The sequence below is a fragment of the Exophiala bonariae genome (genome assembly GCF_035927105.1).
Source record: "Exophiala bonariae strain CCFEE 5792 chromosome Unknown scaffold_41, whole genome shotgun sequence".
NCBI classification, from domain to species: Eukaryota; Fungi; Ascomycota; class Eurotiomycetes; order Chaetothyriales; family Herpotrichiellaceae; genus Exophiala; species Exophiala bonariae.
In genome coordinates this window covers 43,605-64,375 of record NW_027042516.1, presented here as the reverse complement: position 1 = coordinate 64,375, position 20,771 = coordinate 43,605, and the positions used below count along the sequence as shown (strand labels likewise).

General features: G+C 50.0%; 8 protein-coding genes across 8 annotated transcripts; 5 read left to right on the top strand and 3 right to left on the bottom strand.

Moving 5' to 3' along the window:
- Window positions 1-680: 680 nt before the first annotated feature.
- On the top strand, window positions 681-3,473 carry LTR84_010283 (uncharacterized protein; the record flags this gene model as incomplete). The annotated part of the gene is made up of 1 exon (XM_064853820.1): window positions 681-3,473. The coding sequence occupies one exon, from the start codon at window positions 681-683 to the stop codon at window positions 3,471-3,473; it is 2,793 nt and encodes a 930-aa protein (XP_064700555.1).
- Window positions 3,474-5,375: 1,902 nt separating this feature from the next.
- LTR84_010282 (uncharacterized protein) lies at window positions 5,376-6,521 on the top strand (the record flags this gene model as incomplete). The annotated part of the gene is made up of 1 exon (XM_064853819.1): window positions 5,376-6,521. One exon carries the CDS (start codon window positions 5,376-5,378, stop codon window positions 6,519-6,521), a length of 1,146 nt encoding a protein of 381 aa, XP_064700554.1.
- Window positions 6,522-7,469: 948 nt separating this feature from the next.
- LTR84_010281 (uncharacterized protein) lies at window positions 7,470-8,942 on the top strand (the record flags this gene model as incomplete). The annotated part of the gene is made up of 5 exons (XM_064853818.1): window positions 7,470-7,642; window positions 7,701-8,329; window positions 8,389-8,652; window positions 8,727-8,839; window positions 8,904-8,942. The coding sequence occupies 5 exons, from the start codon at window positions 7,470-7,472 to the stop codon at window positions 8,940-8,942; spliced, it is 1,218 nt and encodes a 405-aa protein (XP_064700553.1).
- Window positions 8,943-10,486: 1,544 nt separating this feature from the next.
- On the bottom strand, window positions 10,487-11,485 carry LTR84_010280 (uncharacterized protein; the record flags this gene model as incomplete). The annotated part of the gene is made up of 1 exon (XM_064853817.1): window positions 10,487-11,485. The coding sequence occupies one exon, from the start codon at window positions 11,483-11,485 to the stop codon at window positions 10,487-10,489; it is 999 nt and encodes a 332-aa protein (XP_064700552.1).
- A 1,610-nt stretch (window positions 11,486-13,095) lies between these two features.
- On the bottom strand, window positions 13,096-13,574 carry LTR84_010279 (uncharacterized protein; the record flags this gene model as incomplete). Its single annotated transcript, XM_064853816.1, has 2 exons — window positions 13,096-13,473; window positions 13,536-13,574. 2 exons carry the CDS (start codon window positions 13,572-13,574, stop codon window positions 13,096-13,098), a joined length of 417 nt encoding a protein of 138 aa, XP_064700551.1.
- Window positions 13,575-14,941: 1,367 nt separating this feature from the next.
- LTR84_010278 (uncharacterized protein) lies at window positions 14,942-15,805 on the top strand (the record flags this gene model as incomplete). The annotated part of the gene is made up of 1 exon (XM_064853815.1): window positions 14,942-15,805. One exon carries the CDS (start codon window positions 14,942-14,944, stop codon window positions 15,803-15,805), a length of 864 nt encoding a protein of 287 aa, XP_064700550.1.
- Window positions 15,806-17,266: 1,461 nt separating this feature from the next.
- Window positions 17,267-19,405, top strand: LTR84_010277 (uncharacterized protein; the record flags this gene model as incomplete). Its single annotated transcript, XM_064853814.1, has 6 exons — window positions 17,267-17,608; window positions 17,666-17,858; window positions 17,941-18,020; window positions 18,077-18,545; window positions 18,605-18,929; window positions 18,991-19,405. 6 exons carry the CDS (start codon window positions 17,267-17,269, stop codon window positions 19,403-19,405), a joined length of 1,824 nt encoding a protein of 607 aa, XP_064700549.1.
- A 368-nt stretch (window positions 19,406-19,773) lies between these two features.
- On the bottom strand, window positions 19,774-20,532 carry LTR84_010276 (uncharacterized protein; the record flags this gene model as incomplete). The annotated part of the gene is made up of 1 exon (XM_064853813.1): window positions 19,774-20,532. The coding sequence occupies one exon, from the start codon at window positions 20,530-20,532 to the stop codon at window positions 19,774-19,776; it is 759 nt and encodes a 252-aa protein (XP_064700548.1).
- Between the last annotated feature and the right edge of the window lie 239 nt (window positions 20,533-20,771).

Here is a 20,771-nt window from a genome sequence, read left to right as displayed (position 1 = left end):
TTGAAAAAGACATGGCCATCCTAGGCCCTCGGCCTCTCTTTAGGCTTTGTGTAAACGGCACTAGGTGCCTAGCATCACTGGGGATCCATCAATAGGGGCCCCGGAAGGCGTTGGATAGGCAGGGGTCGGGGAAGCAGAACCAGTGATGGCGCCCATCAAGAACCCCGAACGGCAGCCAAAGGACCGGACAACCTTTCCTGCAGGGGTTGCAGCAAATGAGGTTGCGCCATCTCGCCTTCAAATCATGTTCTGCTGCTCACTGCCGAGCTTACGCTCCTCTTTGCACTCCACTGTCGAACTCAATGCACGGAGGCTGCTCAGGCCTCAAACCCCAGGATCCTGGTTTAAGCAATCTGCCCTCGTCGAAATCTGTTCATTATTCACCTTGACCGAGTCTTGTTCTCCATCGTTGCACGAGCACTACCTATGACTTGCACCGCAACCGCAATCGCAACCCATCAGTGCCGTTATTGAATGAAACGTCCTGCTCTATCGAGCACTGTCGCTTCGATTCTTCCCCGAACCCAAGTTTTCCATCTCAGATCGATCTGGCACTGGCATGACGCAGATACCGACCCGCACCTGCGCTGCGATTTGACGACTTTGTGAAACAGATTTGCAGATCCAAACCGTTGGTCTATCCTCTATCCGAGAACGACCAACATTCATCCTCTCGAAGAATGGCTGCTGCTGCGCAGTTTCACCCTCACCACCACGCACACCATTTCAGTGACGCTCCTTCGTACGATGCTCCTCCCTCACCGACATTGACGAACCCCGACATGATCCTACCCTACAATCCCGTCCTCAATTCGAGTCCAACCCCTCTGCCTTCGTCGCCAATTTTGCAACAGGTTGCCCTGCCTCCACGCCCAGATTCAGCTGTTTCATTGACATCGGCACTGGGAGACACAGAGTTATCACCCGAGGTGGGGGTTGCGACCCCAGTCAGGATGCCCCCGCGCGCGATATCATCCATCACCACCAGCTTCATTGGATACGAACACGGTGCGCCGCTGAGCGACATTGGCGAGGAAGAAACCCCAGTCTCCAAGAGGAGTAGCAGGATCAGCTATACTTCTACTGCTTCCGGTCCATCCTCTCCAACGCCAATTGGAAAGACTCCAGTGCAACCGAGACGGCTGAGTACTCACTCATCATCCAGCAATGGCTCAGACTTGGGGGACTGGGAAGACTTCGACTCCTCCAAGATGATGAATGAAAGGTTGGCGGCAGATGTCGCAAAGGTTGGAGATGACGAGGTAGAGGACCCCGACAGCAAACGGAATAGCAGCACACCAGCAGCAACGGAGGACGAAATGACCTTGCTCAATGAACGCGCCGAGAGAATCCTCGAACATGCCAGAAAGCGACTGACGAGCATGGAAGACAACCTCAGCAAAGCCAGGCACAGCATTCTCATGTCTCCCCGCTCGTCGCCCAATATGTCGGAACTCCATCAGCCTGCAGGCGGGCTCTATCGTTCCATCTCCTTGGCTGGCGCGAGCAGCCGCAAATCTCGCCCGCTTTATCCTGTGGTGAAAACCAATCCCTCAATGCACACAAGGGGTGGTAGTGACACCACCCCCACAGGACTCAAGCGGTTATCTATGATTCCTGAAAGGTCAGCCAGTGCACTTGAATACGGCCGAAGACAAGAATCCCCACAGCAATATCAAGTGTCACCATCCAGTCGGCTAGGCGGGTTTTCCCCTGCTAGTAGTCGAAGTTTCAATTCTCCGCTCAGGGTGCTGAAGGAGGAGGACGGGACACCGAGCACCATCAAGACCTCACCAGAGCAGAGTGGTCCTCGAGGCCTGGGTATCAATACTCTGGCTGCAGTCTCGAAAGAGAACATTTCCGTGGTCACCAGTAGCCCAACCACAGCTGTTGCCCGCTCTTCTTCGGCTATGTCAACTCGATCCACCAAAGAGATCCGGGATCAGATGACTGATTTGCGTGCGAGGATAACTGATCTGAAGGACAAGGCTCAAGCGGACAGCATGCGAAGGCGGAGTGCTCAAAACATGAGAACACCTAGCCCTTTCACGGCTGCACAAACCCCCGAGCAGTGGTATACTAGTGCCCCTGAGTACAAAGAAGGTGGAAGTCCTCTCAATACGAACGCAGGCTTAGGCTGGAGTCCTTCTCGTCAACAGAACCGGGCCTTGGATGAGCGGGTCGCTCCTGTCACTCCTCAAACTCAAACTTATCTGAACGTGGAGCAACCTACGACCAACGATTCAAGATTGTTGAGTGATGCCAGAACAGACCGGAATACCCCCAGTTTCCACAAATCCATTCCGATGCCATCATTAACACGTGATGACTCCAAATCGATGATTCCGGAGTCCCATTATGAAGATGCTGCTCAGGAACTGGATGATGAGGATGGAGTTGCGGCTTCAGAAGAGGAGCAAGTTTACCTCAACGAGGTCTTGCAGGAAAGTCTCCAAGAAGTTGAGCCTGAAGTTCCTGAAGTGCCAGAACATCTGCTTGCAGAAGGTGGGGCTGGAAGACATGAAGATCGTCTAGATGCCTTCGATTATGAAAACATGTTTCTCTACAGCGTATTGGGAAATTACACTGGTGGTGGGACCAGGAGTTTGACCCCTTCTGAAAGTGACGGCAGCAGCGTTGTCACAACAAGGATGGATCAAAATACACCTACTGATGACAATGACAGTGAGGAAATAACTGATGAAGGTGGAGAGAGCGGTACGGAAGAAGGGGCTACCACTCCTGTTCAGGAGTCATTCCCCAAAGCGGTCCATGGTGAGCACCAGGCCTCGCGTCTCAAGGCTCCTCTTCCACCATGGATGAAGGCGGCCCGTAGCAATAGTATGGATTCTGTGTCAACAGCTGCCACTTTTGCCACTGCGACAGAAGGAGAAGAAGACGATGATGTCGAAGATGAGGATGAAGATGAAGACGAGATACCCAGCGAGATACTCCACTGGGGCAATGGCGCCGGCTTTCCTCAGCCGCCCGTCAGTCCAAGGCGAGAGAAAGGATCGTTGGTCTGGCCTACCCCACCTCTAGGTGGACGTGTTCAGCAACCTCAAGTGCAGTCTTTACGATCTCTGCATAACCAGGGATCAGTCGTCACTAACGGCCTCCCAACGCCTCCAGTACATTCGCCCCAGGCGAGCATTTCAGCCGCAAATGGAGTGACAAACTCGCAGCAATTCACAACCGATGGGCAACAGATAAACCATCCAGCTAATACCGAAATCCTGATGGAGAGTCTGATCAAACTCGCCGACCCGGATTTTCAGGTCAGTAGTGACCAGGGCTCAATGACGTTCTCCGATGTTGACAAAGATCTCGTTCTGGATCTGTTACGGGCGGTGGGCGGTGTCTGCAACCAGATCCTACAATCGGAAAACAAACAGGAAGTACGGGCCGTGAAGGTGTTGCGAAGGAGACTCGACGAATCAAGGAAACTTCTTGAGGGCCAAGGAGATGATTAGAAATTGTTACGAGAAGTCGATTGGACAGGACGCATTTTGGTGTCAGCGCGCAGCTGTCAAACCAGACCCTTGGGTCGATTTGACTTAATGAATGGTGTCAACGTACGGTGGATCGGGTTGCGGTGATATCGAACGGGAACGATCTAGGGTGCTGGTTTCTCACGAGGGACAGACGAAGCCATAATTTCGCTCATCTCGGAGCTGAGGATATACCCTTATGCCTTTATGATATACTACTCGACACATGCACGTAATGTATATACCATTTTATCTTATTCACATACTCACTGATAAGGCCATAGTTCTTCCTTCTGAAATTCCGTGGGGTATTACAATTAGCCATTGGATCTCAGACATGAGGTGTCAGATATTGCCTAGAGTGAACAAACAACACGACAATGATCGGCAGCATTCTGTTGAAGCAGACAATGAAGCGCCACTGTGGAAGACTCTCACGAGTTAATCAGGTCCACCCTGCTAGAAATTCCAACCCTCGTAGTGAATCCAATGCTGGATCGTTTGTGCAGCGCCCTAGCCCGTCCATCCCGGGCTCTCGTATAGCAAATGTGAGCTCACATTTCCTCAAGCTTACCAAGGTAGGCAGTCAAGTTCGCGCACTGGCGCGGTAAGCGCAAATCGTGACTGGCAACTACCACTGACTGGCGATTTCTCGGATCTGCTTTCCACTCCCTGCAAGTCACCCACTCAGCTGCAATGCAGTGCATCATTCAACTTGAACCATTGGGACAATAAAATTGCTTGTTAGTTTATGGCATCAACCAGAGCCTCGAAAGAAGTGGCCGATCCTGCAATCGGTAGATCTTGGATCAACAGGAAAACAGAGCACCCCGGAGTCCAGTGAGTATGCACGATATCCCGGCCTCGAACAAGCACTACTCGTCAAGGCTCTACTACACGCGCCATCCCTGCCTTGGCAGATCTGGTAGCCATAGTACTTCAGTGTGGCTACTATGGCTACTTCGGCCGAGTCAGGGGTGTGTCGCGATCGACCCCATCTTCTGACGTGCATATTGAACATGGACCATTTTGAGCGTCCAGTAAGCCGCTGAACAAGCCTCTAGAGGTGCCTTTGGTACCCATTGAGTCAGACTGATACACGATCATCCAGATCGGTACAAACCAGGCTTGTGCATTTAGTAGCTGAATCAAGCCGCAATTTCCAAGCTGGTCGTTCAGAAGCCATGGTGCCTGAAGTCCCCACGACTTCTCCTGTCAAGTCCCCATCATCTCCTGGGAGAATGCATGTTCTACTATGATAACAACAGATTCTCAGGTCCACCTGCGGGTGTAGTAAGCGCGTCCGCGACTCACTTCCACTCGGTACGTTCCGACTTCTATGCCCAAGCTGTAGACCAGATCGTATTCTCAAGGCTCTGCCTCCCCAATCAGGAAGAACTGCATCCTCTTTTCAGAAAATCAGGTCTCTGATCTGGCAGTGTGCTCCTCGCCGGGTGGGGTAGATCCATGTATGAAGAGATCGCCTCGCCTCATGGCCGCATTCGAATGTACGTCCTCCAGCGTCGAGGTGTTCGGTCGTGTCAGTATTCATATCTCTGAGATGCCGCTCTTTCATTTGTTTCTGTTCATCCACACTCTCTACCACTTCTTCACTGATTTGCATATTCCTTTTCCTTCTCTTTTGCTCTCTCTCAGAATATGACCATTACCTTGCACAAATTGGTGGCTAATTTGCATTACATGACCTCAGCTATTTCATAATCGACATTCACGGCCAATACTTCTCCGAGTGGTTTTCCCTTGGTCAAAGGAACATATCAAATCTTGCCCAATCTATCGCTTACTCGTCAGGCCGGTCGAAAAAATCAAAGCTGAAGTAGTCAATAAACGTGTCTTCAACAAAACCTCCCTCAGCATATCACCATGCCAACATTACCTAGCATCACTGAGATGCTGAAGGGTGCTCTCCCAGAGCCGGAACACCCAACCAGACGAGAGTCAAATCCGGCGAGGCTGCCTCCTCTGGAGTGGAGAAGTCTGCAAGATGGTCGGAATGATGGATCATGGGCATCATCAAACACGGCACCCTCCACAACCCGGTCAAGCCCGACTCGTGCAGACTATAACTTGGAAGATATATTCGGAGAGCTCCAAAATCGGCTGGGCTCCTCGAATATTGATATAGCCTCCATCAGGCAGACTCTTCATCAAGAATTGCATGGCCCGATTAGGCCGGCATATGACCAAGGCTGGTATCAACCTAATGATCCCGAAAACAAGTTCCGCTCGAAGCTCGAAGCTCGTATCGAGGGCATGAACAGGAACGAGTTGGTGTCCGTGTTTTTCACGCGGAACTCCACCAGAGCTACATACGGTGATCGCGTTGTCATTCCTCGTCGACCTCACGACAAGCAAAGTTCACAAAGTCCAGTGGTAGAAGGTGCAAAAAAGCCCCATGCAGTCTTGGAGCAAGAGAGGCGCGAACGGCATCGCGACTTCCAGAACCAGAGTTGTACTCGTTCGCCGGACATCGCGGCGGAGTGCGGCGGAGAACACGCCGACGAAAGCAAAGAAGCAAGGACTCAGCGTGCGAAGGGGCCGGGCAAAGATGAACAACTCTGTACCGCGATATACTCCCAGGAGTTGAGTGGTAGAGTCGTGCAGTCCGAGCATGATGGCCGGTCGCGAGCAGAGAAACTAATATGGATACTGCTGGATTTCCTGGAGGCAAGTTTAAGTAAAAACAATGTTCTCCCCACCGCCACTGCTCAGCGAGGCACTCTTGGCCTGGGGAGTGTTAGCCGAAAGCGGACGCTCGATGAAATCAATCATGAAGACAGGCGAACTTCAGTTGCACTGAGTGCGTGTGAGAGCGACGACGAGTATCAAAGAAGCCAATCAACCGCCAGCAGTCCCTGGAAGCGGTATCGAAGTCACTGCCACTTTCATGGCTCCTCATCGACATTGCGGAGTTTGCCTCCATCACCGCCGCCCAGCCTCGAGGAGAATGAGGGCCGAAGTTCTTCTGTCCCTCAGACGGGTACAGATATATTTGACATGACCAGGTAAACTGTATTTATCGACATGATTGAGGGAGGAATGTACAACAACCTGTAACACAAGGGCAAAGAGTGCCTCGCTGGGGAAGAACGACATGTCACACCAACATATTTCCGGGAGTTTTAGGCTGTTGTTGCTGTATGATGAGCGAACCCATAAAAGATAGCGTTTATGATGATGATTATGGAGACGTCATTTGTCGTTATGTATTCATAGACACAGCTGATAGGTATAGGATTGATATCCCTGGAAGGAATTCTAATTCCATATCATTGAATGATGAACCCACTTGTCTCTTTAGCCTTTTTTTTCACGGGATAGTACGTCTTCGCGCCTTGCAGTGTTGCGGCCAGACATTAAGGAGGACCCGGGTCCAGAAAGGAGAAACTCAATTTACCTGGGTATAAATAAAACACGTTAATTTGGAGACCATCACGTGTGAGACTAATACCGAGTTAGTTAACGCTAATGGAATTAACTCTGCTTGGCGACTCGGCGGGGTGCTAGACCCCATCAGGCGCAAGGCCGCTTCCCCAGCAGAAAGTGAGACCGTGTGAGATTCTCTCAATGCCAAAGACTGCAATAGTCCCTTTCTCAGTTAACGACATCTCCACGACGACAACGAGCTCTCAAATCCCCATCTGTGTCGACTGTGGTCTTTGCTTTTCCATCTTCTTCACCTGATTGCCCTTTGATTCCCATCCCAACCCTCCCTCAGAACATCCATTCGCGTCCGGGCCCCTGGAACCTATTCTGACACCTCAGCCCATTCTCCATCACCTCGAAATTCCTCCTTTTGGCCCAGCGCAGGCCCTTCCACTCGTTGCTCGTCGAACATCACCAACACTGGCCGCCATACTCATCTCCTCCTCCTAGAGGGGTTCCGTGGAATTGTCTATACAGCTTTCTTCCCTTTACGATTCTTGTACATCTATTTTCCCTTCTCCTTCTATCGCAATGTTGCTTCCCAAAGGCGGCGTGAACTGGAAGTCGGCCAAATCCAAACTCCCACCATGGAAGGCCATTTTAATGTTTTTGACACGCACTCGATTTCTCGTCGCAGTTGCCTTGACCGGCCTCATTGTCTTATTATGGAGAGGGATCACTGTATCAACACGCGAAATGTCAAAGTACGTGCAAGACAGATCTTCCCATTCCCAGCACCCGCTAACAATCATCACCCTCCAGTTACTACTGCTTTGGGCCGTCCAAACCTCCCATAGAAATGTCCAATAACGAGATGGTGGCCTGGAATCAACATCTGCAGACCCCTGTGCTCTTCAATCATCATCAACCTTACGTGGTCAACTCATCCACCATCGAACGCATTGATCTCAACCCCATTGTCTCAACTCCCCGAGCCGTTAGCAACCGAGAAAGAGTTCTCATCCTTACACCCCTACGTGACGCGGCGCCCTATCTAATCAAATACTTCGATCTTCTCTCTGAGCTTACCTACCCTCACGATCTTATCGATCTCGGTTTCTTGGTCGGCGACTCCTCGGATGATACCCTCGCCGTCCTCGCGTCGGAACTGGACAGAATACAGCAAAGAACAGACAAGATTCCCTTCCACAGCGTCTTGATTGTGGAGAAGGATTTTGGTCAGACCATGAACATGGATGTTGAGTCTAGACATGGCTTCGCCGCGCAAGGACCTCGACGTAAGTCAATGGGAAAGGCCAGAAATTATCTGCTTTCGGCTGCTTTGAAGCCTGAGCACGCCTGGGTCTACTGGAGAGATGTAGACATTGTGGATAGTCCTAAAAAGATCATTGAGGACTTTGTCGCGCATGATCGCGACATCTTGGTTCCCAGTAAGCAGAATTTCGGGTCCCCGAGCTCCAGAGATCAACTTGCTAACTCATCTTTCCAGACATCTGGTTCCATCGTTACGAGAAGGGTCGTGATATTGAAGGCCGCTTCGATTACAATTCCTGGGTAGAGTCTGACAAAGGTCGACGATTGGCAAACAGCCTTGACAAAGATGTTGTTCTCGCCGAGGGGTACAAAGAGTATGATACCGGACGTACATACATGGCTCGCATGGGCGACTGGAGAAACAATAAAGACGAGGAAATAGAATTGGACGGCATTGGTGGTGTCAATATCCTTGTCAAGGCGGATGTGCATAGATCTGGTTCGTCTCCTCCAGCTCCTCCATCAACCCACAGAAGCCATGAGGATATATTCGGCTAACGAGTCTGTCAATAGGCATCAACTTCCCTTGCTACGCATTTGAGAACCAAGCTGAGACAGAAGGTTTCGCAAAGATGGCCAAGAGAGCCGGCTACCAGGTCGTTGGGTTGCCTAATTACGTGGTTTGGGTAAGTCATCCACAAACCCTAGACACGTTCACTTCGATCCAATTACTGACACTTTCATTTGCAGCATATTGACACCCAAGAAAAGCCGGGTAATGCAGCATAGAACTTTTTTATTATAACCACAAAAAAGAACGTGGGTGATAAGAAACGAACCAAATACTTTTTCTGATCCAAACAAACAATCCTACCTCCTTATCTGCTCTCCCTTTGGCGATACTCTAGCAGCCCCAATTGCGATAGGTGAAGGGCTAGGCGTTGGGGTTTTCTTGATCGAGGGGAGCCTTTTTTGGGAGTTTTCCACATTATTGCTTCTACTGGTTTCGCCTCTTCTCGTTCTTGAATTTGAATTCATCGAGTTGAAGGTCACAACTATGAGAGTGGAGGTGGAGAAGACCGACGGGGAAAACAAGAGACGACGGGCTGTTTTCCCAGTCTGATATGTGTCGACGACGAACGGAGGAAGTTTCTACATACGGATATCTAAGGTGAATGAGGTAATTCTGAGGAGAGTACGGTACTGGTACGTGCAGTTGGAGGGTGGTGGTGGGTTCGCGCCGGGCTCCGGACGTTCCCGGCCGCGGTTACCCACAGTCTGAGGCTTGAGCAACCGAAACCGAGCTTTTTGGGTCTGTGTCATCTGGCACGGACGGCTGGGTGCAGCCTCGTGGTATGCGATCCTGCCCCAGGATACTGGATTGAGCATGTGGGTGGATGGGTGGATGCAGTACCGGTGCCGATGCACTGGGTCTTTGTTCACTGCAGTTGAGAAGTTGAGCGATGGGTGATGATGATCACTTCCCCCTCTGGGACGAATGAATCCTTTCTCGACCGGAAAATGGGATGAATTGATTCATGTATCTATCCATCCATCCACTCACCCAGCCCTGCATGCATAGTTAATCTGGTTACTCTGCTCGTTCTGAGGCGCATTGGGAGATTTGGCGTGAATGGCGTGCACAATCAATCGCACAGAAGAGTGCATATAGGGTAGGACTATGAACTTTTTGACGGCGTTAAAAAATACCTTAATCAAGCTGCTATTCCGATCCTGTATCTTATCGAAATCATGGTGCTGGTGCTGGTGCTGGTGGTGAAAAGTCCGAAGAAGGAAAGAAAGATAAAGATTGCTATTATGTCCACTCAGCTATTTTTGTTGGCAATTAGAAAAAATAAAAATATTCTATTCTTTGGATTCTGATATATTTTCATGTCAATATATATAGAGAGAGAGAGAGAAAGATGCTTGCTTTCTTGCCATATAAAACGGTCATATAGGGAACAGAGCCCGAGCCTGATTTGCTGCATAAAGGAAAATCTTTCGAAAATCAAAATCGGTCGGGAAACAGGAGACCTCGCCGCGCTTTCTGTGCTTTAGTCTGAGTGAATCTTTTTGTGGGGGATTTGAAAGGTGCCTTCGTCAACAACTCCGATTGTAACGCCCTCGCTAGTAATCGTGGAAGAGGAAAGAGGAAAGAGGAAAAGACAAATTCGCCTCGCCGGACGCTTCTAGGATTGGTGTGATGATATGGACCGTGAGGACCGTCGTGGATGTAGGTGTTGGGAAATCCGAGGAGGTCCGGTGTTCACATCTACCGTATCGACAATATTTATATTCCAGCACTGCCCACTGCCAACACATGTAAAGGCTTACAAAGGACGGTTCCACCACTCTTGCATGCCTCCGTTCTGAGGTTGCGAGGGTTGTGCTGGTGCGGGAGCTGTGCCACCATAAGAATTCGGCTGGAAACCTCCATACGCTCCTGTCTGTTGGGGCAGTGGCTGAGGAGAAAAAGGAGTTTGCTGCGGTTGAGGCGAGTAAGAGGTCTGCTGTGGGTGAGAGTAAGAGGCATGGTGGTAGGCTTGGGGGAAAGGTGTCTGCTGTTGATGTGGGTGAAAATGACTTTGCTGATGCTGTGGTTGCGATTGTGGTTGTGACGAATTTCCAGACTCGATCAATTCGGCCATGAGTCCGCCTGGTGTCGAATACTCGATGGCTTTGACTTCTGGCTGGTGCGTCATCTGTGCCGGTGAAGTGACACTTCGATGGTCGGTGGGACGATAGGATGTGGGTTGGGTTGAGAAATCTGGCTGTGGTGATGGTTGCTTGTTCACCGAAGGAGGTGTTTTGCTTGCGCTCCTTTCCCGAGCTGGGGTGTCGGTCGTGCTTTTCTCCCGGACGCTGCCACTCCGACTGACGTTTCCGCTCAAATTCGAGGGCTGGTAATCGTCCCAGTTGCGCCGACTGACTCGCAAGCGCTGTGGAAGGCCGTCATCCCAGGTGGAGCCTGTTTTGTTTTGTTGCATCAGTGGCCTGAGACCGGAGCCAGATGCGACTTCGACACTGGTACGTCGATCGGCTTGGGATGATGCCGAGCCATCGAAGCTTTCCTGTGGTCGCCAACTTGTGCGAGCGTCATTTGCTTCTTGCTGATCTCGTAGAGTCAAAACAGGTCGATCGTCATCATAATCTGCACCTGTGCGTTGAATGTCCAAAGATCTTGATTCTCGACCAATCTTCCGTTGCTCATCGTACTCATCCCGCAATCCCTCCCATCGTTGATAGTTCTTTTGCCTCTGCTTTTCGCGCCGATGATTGATGATGCCTTTGTGGCCTAAGTAGATGGACCCGAATATCAGAGAAGTCATGGTGTAACGTGATGGTGCCTGCCCTTCTTTGGCACGTTGTAGATAAGAATCGGGGAAAGGTGGGGGTGTGGAAGAGGGGTTCCTGGGGGCGTCTTTCGAAGTGGAAAAGAGGAGATTCGGATCGAGGTGGAATTCAATGGCACGTAGGAGGAAGATATATGCAATAGAATCGTGGTTTCACCAGCAGTTGCCTGTCGGAGTAAATGAGAGGTGCCTTGGATAACTTGGTCTTTCCTGGTTTTTGGATGGTTGCTCGTGACGAGGGTGGGGATAATCTAGGTCGCACGGACAGTGTGGAACTCTGCGATCTCAGCGGTCAAGGTTGCAACCCAGGAGGATTGAGGCTGCAATTGTATGGGCAGAGGAATAGAAATCCAGAGGCAAGGGGGGGTCGATATGAATATGGGGAGAGGCGAGGGTGTGAGGGTAATATGCGAAAGAGCGCCTTTTAGAGGAACAAGAACGTTCCAAAGAGCCCCAACGGGGACGTCGGCAACAAGAACGATTCCCCTTTGTTCTAGAACCAAGTGGGCAGGGTAATCGTTGGCTACCACTTGACATTCGCAAGAAGTACCTCGTACGAGCTGAACTTGAAGGCCAATCTAGCTGCAGGACTTCCAGTTGGTTCCTATCACGCGACGGGAAGAAAGGCCGTTCCTAGTTGGTGACTTGGACGCACGAGACAGACTGGGAGAGAGCTGAAGGGACGACAACTCTGATAGACTGTGGGAGTGCCTCGGTGTGATTTGACATTCCTTGCATTGATATTGCCCCGATGCTTCCTACGCGATCCGCTTGTAGAGCGAACAGCACATCATGATTTGATCATTATTGGGCAGCTGGGATCATTATCGGCGAAAAAAGACGCGGATCGATGAGGTCAGCAAAGCCTCCCACGTCAGACTTGTTCGAACAAGCTTCCGCATCCACCTGAAGGTAGAGTGCACGTACTCGGTTAAATGTTCTAGGGCATAACAGTAGTATATACTGACATATAAACATACATCTATTTGATATACATTGATAGAGCATGTTCTGCTGTGTTTGTACATAATGCAGGGCTTTACAACCACATGACACTGCTATCAAACATCGACCTTCACCAAGGTCTTGTCTTGTGTCGCCGCCTCCAGAATAATCTCGAGGTGTGCTCAATATTCCTCAGGAAACCACGAGCAGCATTTTAAAGTCCTTGTTCAGCAGTGTTGGCTTCATGCATCCATCTCCATTTGCGCCATCTGGTACTCGCAACATGGGCATCGGTCATTTTCTGTAGTGATTTAGAATATGGCCACGTACATATGGACAATCCGAGTTGAGAGGTAGTCGCAAGAGCGGTGCAACATAGATCCTTTAGCTGGTGCATACGATGCAAGCTCGGAACCTGAGTTTATCCATACTCTTTGTTTAGTGTGTGTAGAGCCCATGATACCTAGGTAGGTGATGAAGTCTGCTCATATGTGTTTGAGCTCTGCAGGGCAAACAGCTGGGCGCTGGTTCAACTCCTTCAATATAGTAAAGTGTTGTCATTCTCCAATGCGGTCATGGCACAGGTATCAGCAGTCCCTGCTTAAGTTTTGTGATAATCTTTCCTCTCTGGACCATTTTGATCACTTGGCTTGTTCTTCCTTGAGCTTCTTCAAGGCACCACGACCGCGATATTCTTCGAGTAGACCCTCATTTTCCGTACGGGGTGCACCCACCTCTTCTTGCTGTGATGAGCCAAGAGGTTTCGCCTTCTTCTCGGTCAGAAAGCGGTTCTCTGCTTTGGCATCGGTCCTCGCGTCTTTGAATAGCTGAATGCCTGCGGTGCCTTCGACCTGATCCAAAACACCGTGCCTGCGGAGGCTCTCTTTACGCATGTCCAATTGGCCGCCATCAGCCTCTCTGTGAAGTTTCGCATTTCGTTTGGCGGCTCGGATCGAAGTCACGGAGTAGGTATAGAGAAGACCAGCCATGACGAAGGCTGCGATCGGTGCTGTGATGGCCTAGGTTATTGTCAGTACGGGAACTGGTCTCCTGAGGGATTCACTCGGAGCTTTGAACGTACACGAGGATTCAAGCCTTTGGGCTTTACTGGTGGAGCCATGATGTAAGATAACTATCTCTCAACCGTTACTCTATCAAGTGTGAGTTGGTTAGACCTAGGGACGGGATCGATCATTTGATACAGAGAATGGAGGATACTTTGATTGGTCCTAGGGATCCCCACCCAGTTTCCCGGTGAATACCCCAGAACAAATGTACACCCTAGCCTCCATCATTCTCTACGTTCACTATCTACCTGTAGCACGATAAATCCATTCCATCCAAGGATATAATCACATATGGCGCCACTCACTGCCTCCTGGGCCGCATTGGCGTGCCAAACTATTCTGCGCATACTTGGGAGTTGAGTTATCCGAAGCTGCTTGTGCCCGACTCAGACGCGACTTCTTTGCAGACGAAAAACAAACACTATCCAGTAAAGGAGAACACCTGGGTATTCACTTCCATGCCATCCCCTGTTTCGCTGTCACAAATTACGTTGAGCACTTACTCGCTGGTGATAATCAATATCATCATTGTGGGCCAGAAACTCAAATGGGACCACAAGGCAGACATTGCAGGCTACTAGAGGCTCAGCGAAATCCGCCCCGATATTCAGCAACCAAGTTTTCGATAAGAGACATCCAACCAGCTTACTCCGTCTTCCTACTTTTGGGTTAGCTTAAAGACTCAGCTATATGCCGTGGCTGTGCCTCATCATCAGGCTGATCTGAATATCTCGTATCAATATGACTCGAAGCTCGTGATCGACACGCTAAGTCAATCGCATCATCTGGGGACGGTCGGCTGATTCGCCACTGATATTCGCCACCCATCTTCCTATGGTTTAGTCAACGATAACAGGCAACGAGGCTACCACGAGCTACCAACCACTGCACTCTGTTGGCGGTACGACACGTCTCCCTGCGTATGGTTCATGACTTTCTCCAGACTGCCGGACGCCATCTGCCAAGTTGCGCAGTACAATTCCCTTCTTAGCGACCCGTATATGCCCACTCACACTTGCCTCTTGTCTGGATTTGATCCTTTCTAACGTTCCATCTTTTACAAGCACGGGTAGCAAGAGCAGTCTTTGAGTTGGCACAGGCCACCACCCTTCAAGCATGCTAGTAATGGAGGAACATTATTTAGACGTGGCACTTTCCCCCGTCGTGTCCGTATGACAATGATACTCATAACCCGACCTTTTACAGACTTGTTCGATCTCTCCTTCCGACTCCAGCTACCACTTAGTAGCATTTCTTTCTAGGCTTCCCACGTGCACTAGCCCACTACCGACCGAGGACTTTATTTTCTTTTCGCAACATATGATCTGCGTTTTTGATGGACTACTTTAGACGACCCAATTCATCAAGCACGCCTCTTGCGTCGGCCACAAATATCGAAATTGTCGATCAACCAACTGACATGACTGAACCTAACGCTGGTAGCTCCCACCGTCCCGGGAAGTTCAAAGATATTTCCGATCTTGCAGATCCAACACCCAAAGACCAACCCACGCTTGCGACCAGATCCAATCATCCGCGACCTGAACCAAAACCACTAGTCTACCATCCCATCTCGGAAAGAAAATTGTCTGTACGCCACATTATCCACGTCCATGATAACAATCATACTTCGAGGATACACGATCGCATCATGCTGGTGATCCGTCACAACTCGGGCACTTCATTCACTTGTCTGACGCTCTGCACACATGGCGATGATGTTGTAGACGAAGATCATTCTTTCGATCATGCGAAACTCACTACCGAAGCAACTCATCAGGCATCAGTGGAGCAACCGGATGGATATTTCAGGCTTTGTATTTCTCTTGCTTGGGGTGGAGTAGAGAGAACACCCAAACCAAGTGCATATATCAATATGCAAGAGTTGTGGCAGATTGAGTATGTTGAAGGTGTCAAATTCGCCATCCTGGGCCAGGCATCATATAAGCATTGGCCGACTGCGCGCGAGAGAATCATTGACATCTTCCGAAAGACCATGCTCATGACTCCCGAGGAACGGAGTCCTTCAATCAGCAGCGACCGCCCAATTGAAATTGGTTCCGTCTCCAGCGATAGTGGTAGTAAAGCAACGGGGAAGCGTCGATCATCCACTGCTGTTGATCGAACCAGGGATAGTAAGAGGTTAACTGATAAAGATGCTCGAATGCATGAACGTGAGGACGGACTCAGTAAGGTAACCACCATCACGAAGGGCCTCTTTGGCACCGAGAAGAAAGTCACGACGTACGAGCGGTCGAGCGATCGGAAAAGCAAGAGGCCCTGAGACGGGGGAGAGTAGCCTCCCGCGAGTAACCTTTGGCCTGTCATCTTTCACTGCAACGCTTGTTGATCAAACGAAAGCCAAAACCAAGCATAGGAGGCCAATTCAGGGATGGAGGGGGGTTTTTCTTGAGGCAAGACAGCTTCTCCAAACTTGGGATTACTCTTCCCTAGGTGGGCGCAATCGGTGTTACCTTGGCTTGCCTTCTTTGGATTCAGCGGAGTGTCTTTATTCTTTCTTAGCTGGATGGGCATTTTCCCGCAAGTCTTGTATTAATATTAATGTTCATATATGGAGGAGGATGGGTTATTGGTCAATGTAACCCATATTTCAGTTGTGAGCAATTCCGCAATATTCAGGATCATATCTATCTGGGGTCGGTGGGTCACAATCATCGTTTCTTCTTGGAAGCTTTAGGTAGCTCAAAAAATCCGAGAACCGTTTCTTTCCTGCAAGCCACGATTTAAAGTCAAGAAAAAAGAAAGACAGTGGGAAGTCTATTAACTGGGAGTTTTGAACCCTGCACGTGGCTGTCGCGTTTAGGTTGCATAGATGCCATTTACTGTGGACAGAGGATTGCGTCGATGATCACTGATTACAAGTCCACTTTGTACCCTCAAGAGGACAAGAAAAGCCATTGCGTGCGCCTCCCCAGTTAAGCCTGGAGGGGCAAGGTTCCTCCACAAGTCAAGCCTCATTTACTTCCTCCGTCCACGAGACGTGACACAGAACCCGGTTATTCGGCTTTTCGTGAGCAGGACGGATCTACTAAACGCGGGGAATGCATGACCACAAACTGAATCAATTCTGGTTTTATGGCGTGCAATCCTTCGGTGGACGTGCCATCGGATCGCTCGCTGGGTGATCGGTACGGGCGATAAGAAAAGTTTAGGTGGGAGTGGGGGCCGGGGCTCAATGATCCATGGCGGCCACGAGGCGACGTCATACCACGCCCCACTGCACCTCGAACATCTTGTATTCCCAAAGCTACACAGTCCTAGCACGAACACCGCAATAAGAACAACTTCATGCCGTTGTCATTCCAGCATCAGGCTGAAGGCCGTGGGTGAGTTTATCACAGGAGCTGTCTCAAGGTTTCCAGCAACGTGGTTGAATTCGTGATATCAAGTCTTGTGTGCGTGGAAGCCTTGCTCGGCAGAAGGCTTAATTCATGACGTTGTTTAGCGACGATCAATGACGGAGCCTGCCCGATGTGGATTCCGCCAACGCTCTCATAGGTCGCTAGTGCACGGTGGACGACTTGAAGAATGGCTTCAATGCTACCAACGTCGAACAATGACGTTGTGTAGGATCTACCCGTCATGTCTCCTCGAAATGGGCACCGTTAAATCTTGCTGGGGAGTCTGCCTCACTGATATAATTGTCTGCGAGACTCCTGAACTCTATCACCACTTCGTCTGAGGTCTGTCACGATTGCTTTCGCTGAACCTGAAAGTCCCAGTCATGGCAGTGCTAGATATGTTGAAGAAGAAGAAGCAGGGAGACGAGCAATACCCTCCTGCTCCCCGGCGAGGTGATTCTGTGCGATCTTCATTCACAGCGACTGGGGACACCGCCGACATTGAGACGGAGAAGGGTCCCTTTGATGATGAATCGAAGGTACCTTTCCTTACCGTGAGGACGTTCTTCATGGCCGTCCTGGTATCATTCGGCGGTCTCTGTTTCGGCTACGATACTGGTCAAATCAGTGGTTTCCTGGAAATGGACAACTTTCTGGAGAATTTCGCCGATCAACAGGATCCACTTGCGTTCAGCAATGTACGATCTGGCTTGATTGTTGGAATGGTATGTTGTCTCGTGTTCGTATCTTTGGCTTATTTTTACTCATCGTTATTTACACAGTTGTCTATCGGCACACTGATTGGTGCTCTTGTTGCCGGTCCATTGGCGAATAACAAGAAGTTGGGCCGGAAGTATTCTCTGGTACTCTGGTCCATTGTCTTCTGCGTTGGTGTTGTCATCCAGATTGCTGCCATGCGACCTCGATGGTATGAAGTCATGATTGGTCGTATCATTGCTGGATTTGCGATAGGAGGTAAGCTCATCCTGACAGACCACGAAATTTTGATACTTGATTGTGGCTTTCCGCCTTGATAGCAATACTTACTCTTGCCTAGGGATGTCAGTTATGGTACCTGCATATCAGGGCGAGTCCAGCCCTCGCCATGTACGCGGTGCTATCGTTTGCTGCTATCAGGTAAATTCTCGCAATATTTCTCAATTTTTGGAAGTGAAAACTAAGCCTGGGATCAGCTTTTCATCACCATTGGAATTTTAATCGCTTACGCGATCAACGCCGGCACCGAAAGTATCCAAAGCACAGCCTCATGGCGAATCGTGATGGGTATTGGCTTCCTCTTTGCTATCGCTCTCGGGGTAGGCATTTTGTTCTTCCCAGAGACTCCACGACACGACTATAGGAATGGTAATATCGATAAAGCCACCACCAGTATTGCCAGATTCCACGGCGTCTCAGAGAGACACCGGGTCGTCAAGGATCAGTTGGTCGAAATGCAGGAGAAGATGCAGATTGAACTTGAGGGTGGCCATCATCCCTGGTACGAGGTCTTCACCGGACCACAGATGTTACGCCGCACCTTGCTCGGAATGACCATCCAGGCCTTGCAACAGCTCACAGGTGCCAATTACTTTTTCTACTATGGAACCGTGGTCTTTTCATCTGTTGGACTCTCCAATTCTTTCGTCACACAAATCATTCTTGGTGAGTTCTCGTGATGGCATGATCCATTGGAGTCTGAATGAAGCTGACTGTCTGCCTAGGTGCTGTCAACGTCGTCACGACCTTCCCCGGTCTATACATGGTGGAAAAGTTTGGCCGACGAAAATGTCTGATGGCTGGAGCTGCCTGGATGTTCGTCTGCTTTTTGATCTTTGCCTCACTCGGACAGTTTAAACTCGAGAATGGTGATGGCACGAACAATCAAACAATCGGCTATGTTATGATTGTCTTTGCTTGCCTTTTTATCGCCGCATTTGCCAGCACTTGGGGCCCGATGGCATGGGCTGTGAGTGCTGAGCTTTATCCCACACGATATCGTAGTCAGTGCATTGCACTATGCGCAGCGAGCAATTGGCTCTTCAACTTGTGAGTAACAAATTTGCGTCCAAAAATGCTTTGGATTCGCACTGACCCCCTTTTCCGACAGCCTGATCGCTTTCTTCACTCCATTCATCACCGGCGACATCAGCTATGCATACGGTTACGTCTTTGCCGGATGTAATCTGTTCGCAGTGTTCTTCGTCTACTTCTTCCTGCCCGAGACCTCTGGAAGGTCTTTGGAGGAGATCGACACTATGTTCCTACTGGAAGTGAAGCCGTGGAAGAGCAGCAAATGGACACCCACCAAAGGCGAGGATTTGATCACAGCCGACAAGCTGAGACTCAACTCCGGAGCCAGAGATATCACCAAGCGTCGCGAAGGTGGTGGTGCGGAAACTGAGCAGCAAGAATCGATTCGAAATCATGGTCAGAATGGGTTCCCACGCACCGAGAATGTGTCCGGTACACGCGAATATTTGGGCGCTGGCGCACGGGGGAATTCTATTGCAGGAACACACTAGTCAGAGGACTAATTTATTTCCGAAGAGACAAGGCGCCCAAGATGAAAGTGTGATGGGTTTTGGCCTCTGGCTTTCCACTGGCGCCATATGAATACGTCGACTTATCTAACATTGTAATATGTAACATCAGATCTGCAAACACATGATACCCACATTTCTGCTTTCAAAGTGAGGAGTTAACTATTATCACTCATAGTAACTGCTCCATCCTGTGTTCAAGGCCCGGCTTCAATCAAAAACTTCTTGGGTCTGGGCCTCTGGAGAGGGTCAGTATGAGACAAGGGACGAGATCAATGGAATCGTTAAGCGCTCCCTAGTTAGGCCTTAGTGGTCGGGAGCCCGCTATATGTGGCGGTGCACCTAACACTCTAACAGTCAGGCTTCCTCGCCGTAAAAATATACAAGATTGGGTCAGCCAGGTACAACTCCCAAAACTCGAGATCGGCCTTCACGACTGGTGTTTCGTCCCAGGGTACGTTTTGGAAGTCCTCGAAGAACTTCCCTGGTATCTCCAACGACCCCGAGTAATAAACTTCCAGCGCAAGCGACTCGAACTCAAGTGGCGGATCGGTCGTCATACGGTACCGAAAGGACAAGCCTCCAGCGAAGTGTTGAAAGTCGGTGAAAGTGACACCATATTTCCCATGAGCTGCCGATTGGGACAATGGGTTATTCCGATTCGCAATTACACGACCTCCTGGCTTGAGATAGGCCGCTGCGTTGCGCCACATTGCCTCGAGCTCATCGGCATTGGATGCGTGGTCAAAGACGCCATTGGCAATGACCAGGTCGTAGAGGCTTAGAGGCAGGTGATCAAGGGGCTTCGACACATCACCATGATACCAGGTAATGCAATCGCGCGCAATCGATTTTTCGTACTCTTGGCCAACGCGCATCATTTCGTGCGAAATGTCGACCACATCAACCTGCCGAGCGCCAGCGTTGAGAGCGTCGCGAGCCCTCAGCCCGGTTCCTCCACCGAGATCCAGGACCCTCAGACCATCGCAGTCCTTGATTGACAAATCGAATAGCTGTTTTTCGAGGGTGCCAAGCGGTGTAGCAAGAAACTGTCCATAGGCGTCAGCATTCTTGTCGTAGTTTTCCTGGACCGCGTTTTCGGCATCCATATTGATGGTCCAGTAGTAGATAGCCGCAGAGTAATATATGGTTAAAGTACCGACAATTAAAAAGATCCGGCCTAAGCCTCGGCAGGATAACCCCAGTTCAAAAGAAAGTCAGTTATCCTCGGCGTCATAATGTTTGTTTCGTTTCAAAATTATAAACTGGAAGTTCTTTGGCATGGCATCGGTTATCACGATTGCTTATTGGGAATACTCTGAATCGTGTCTCAAAGGAGTGCATCAAA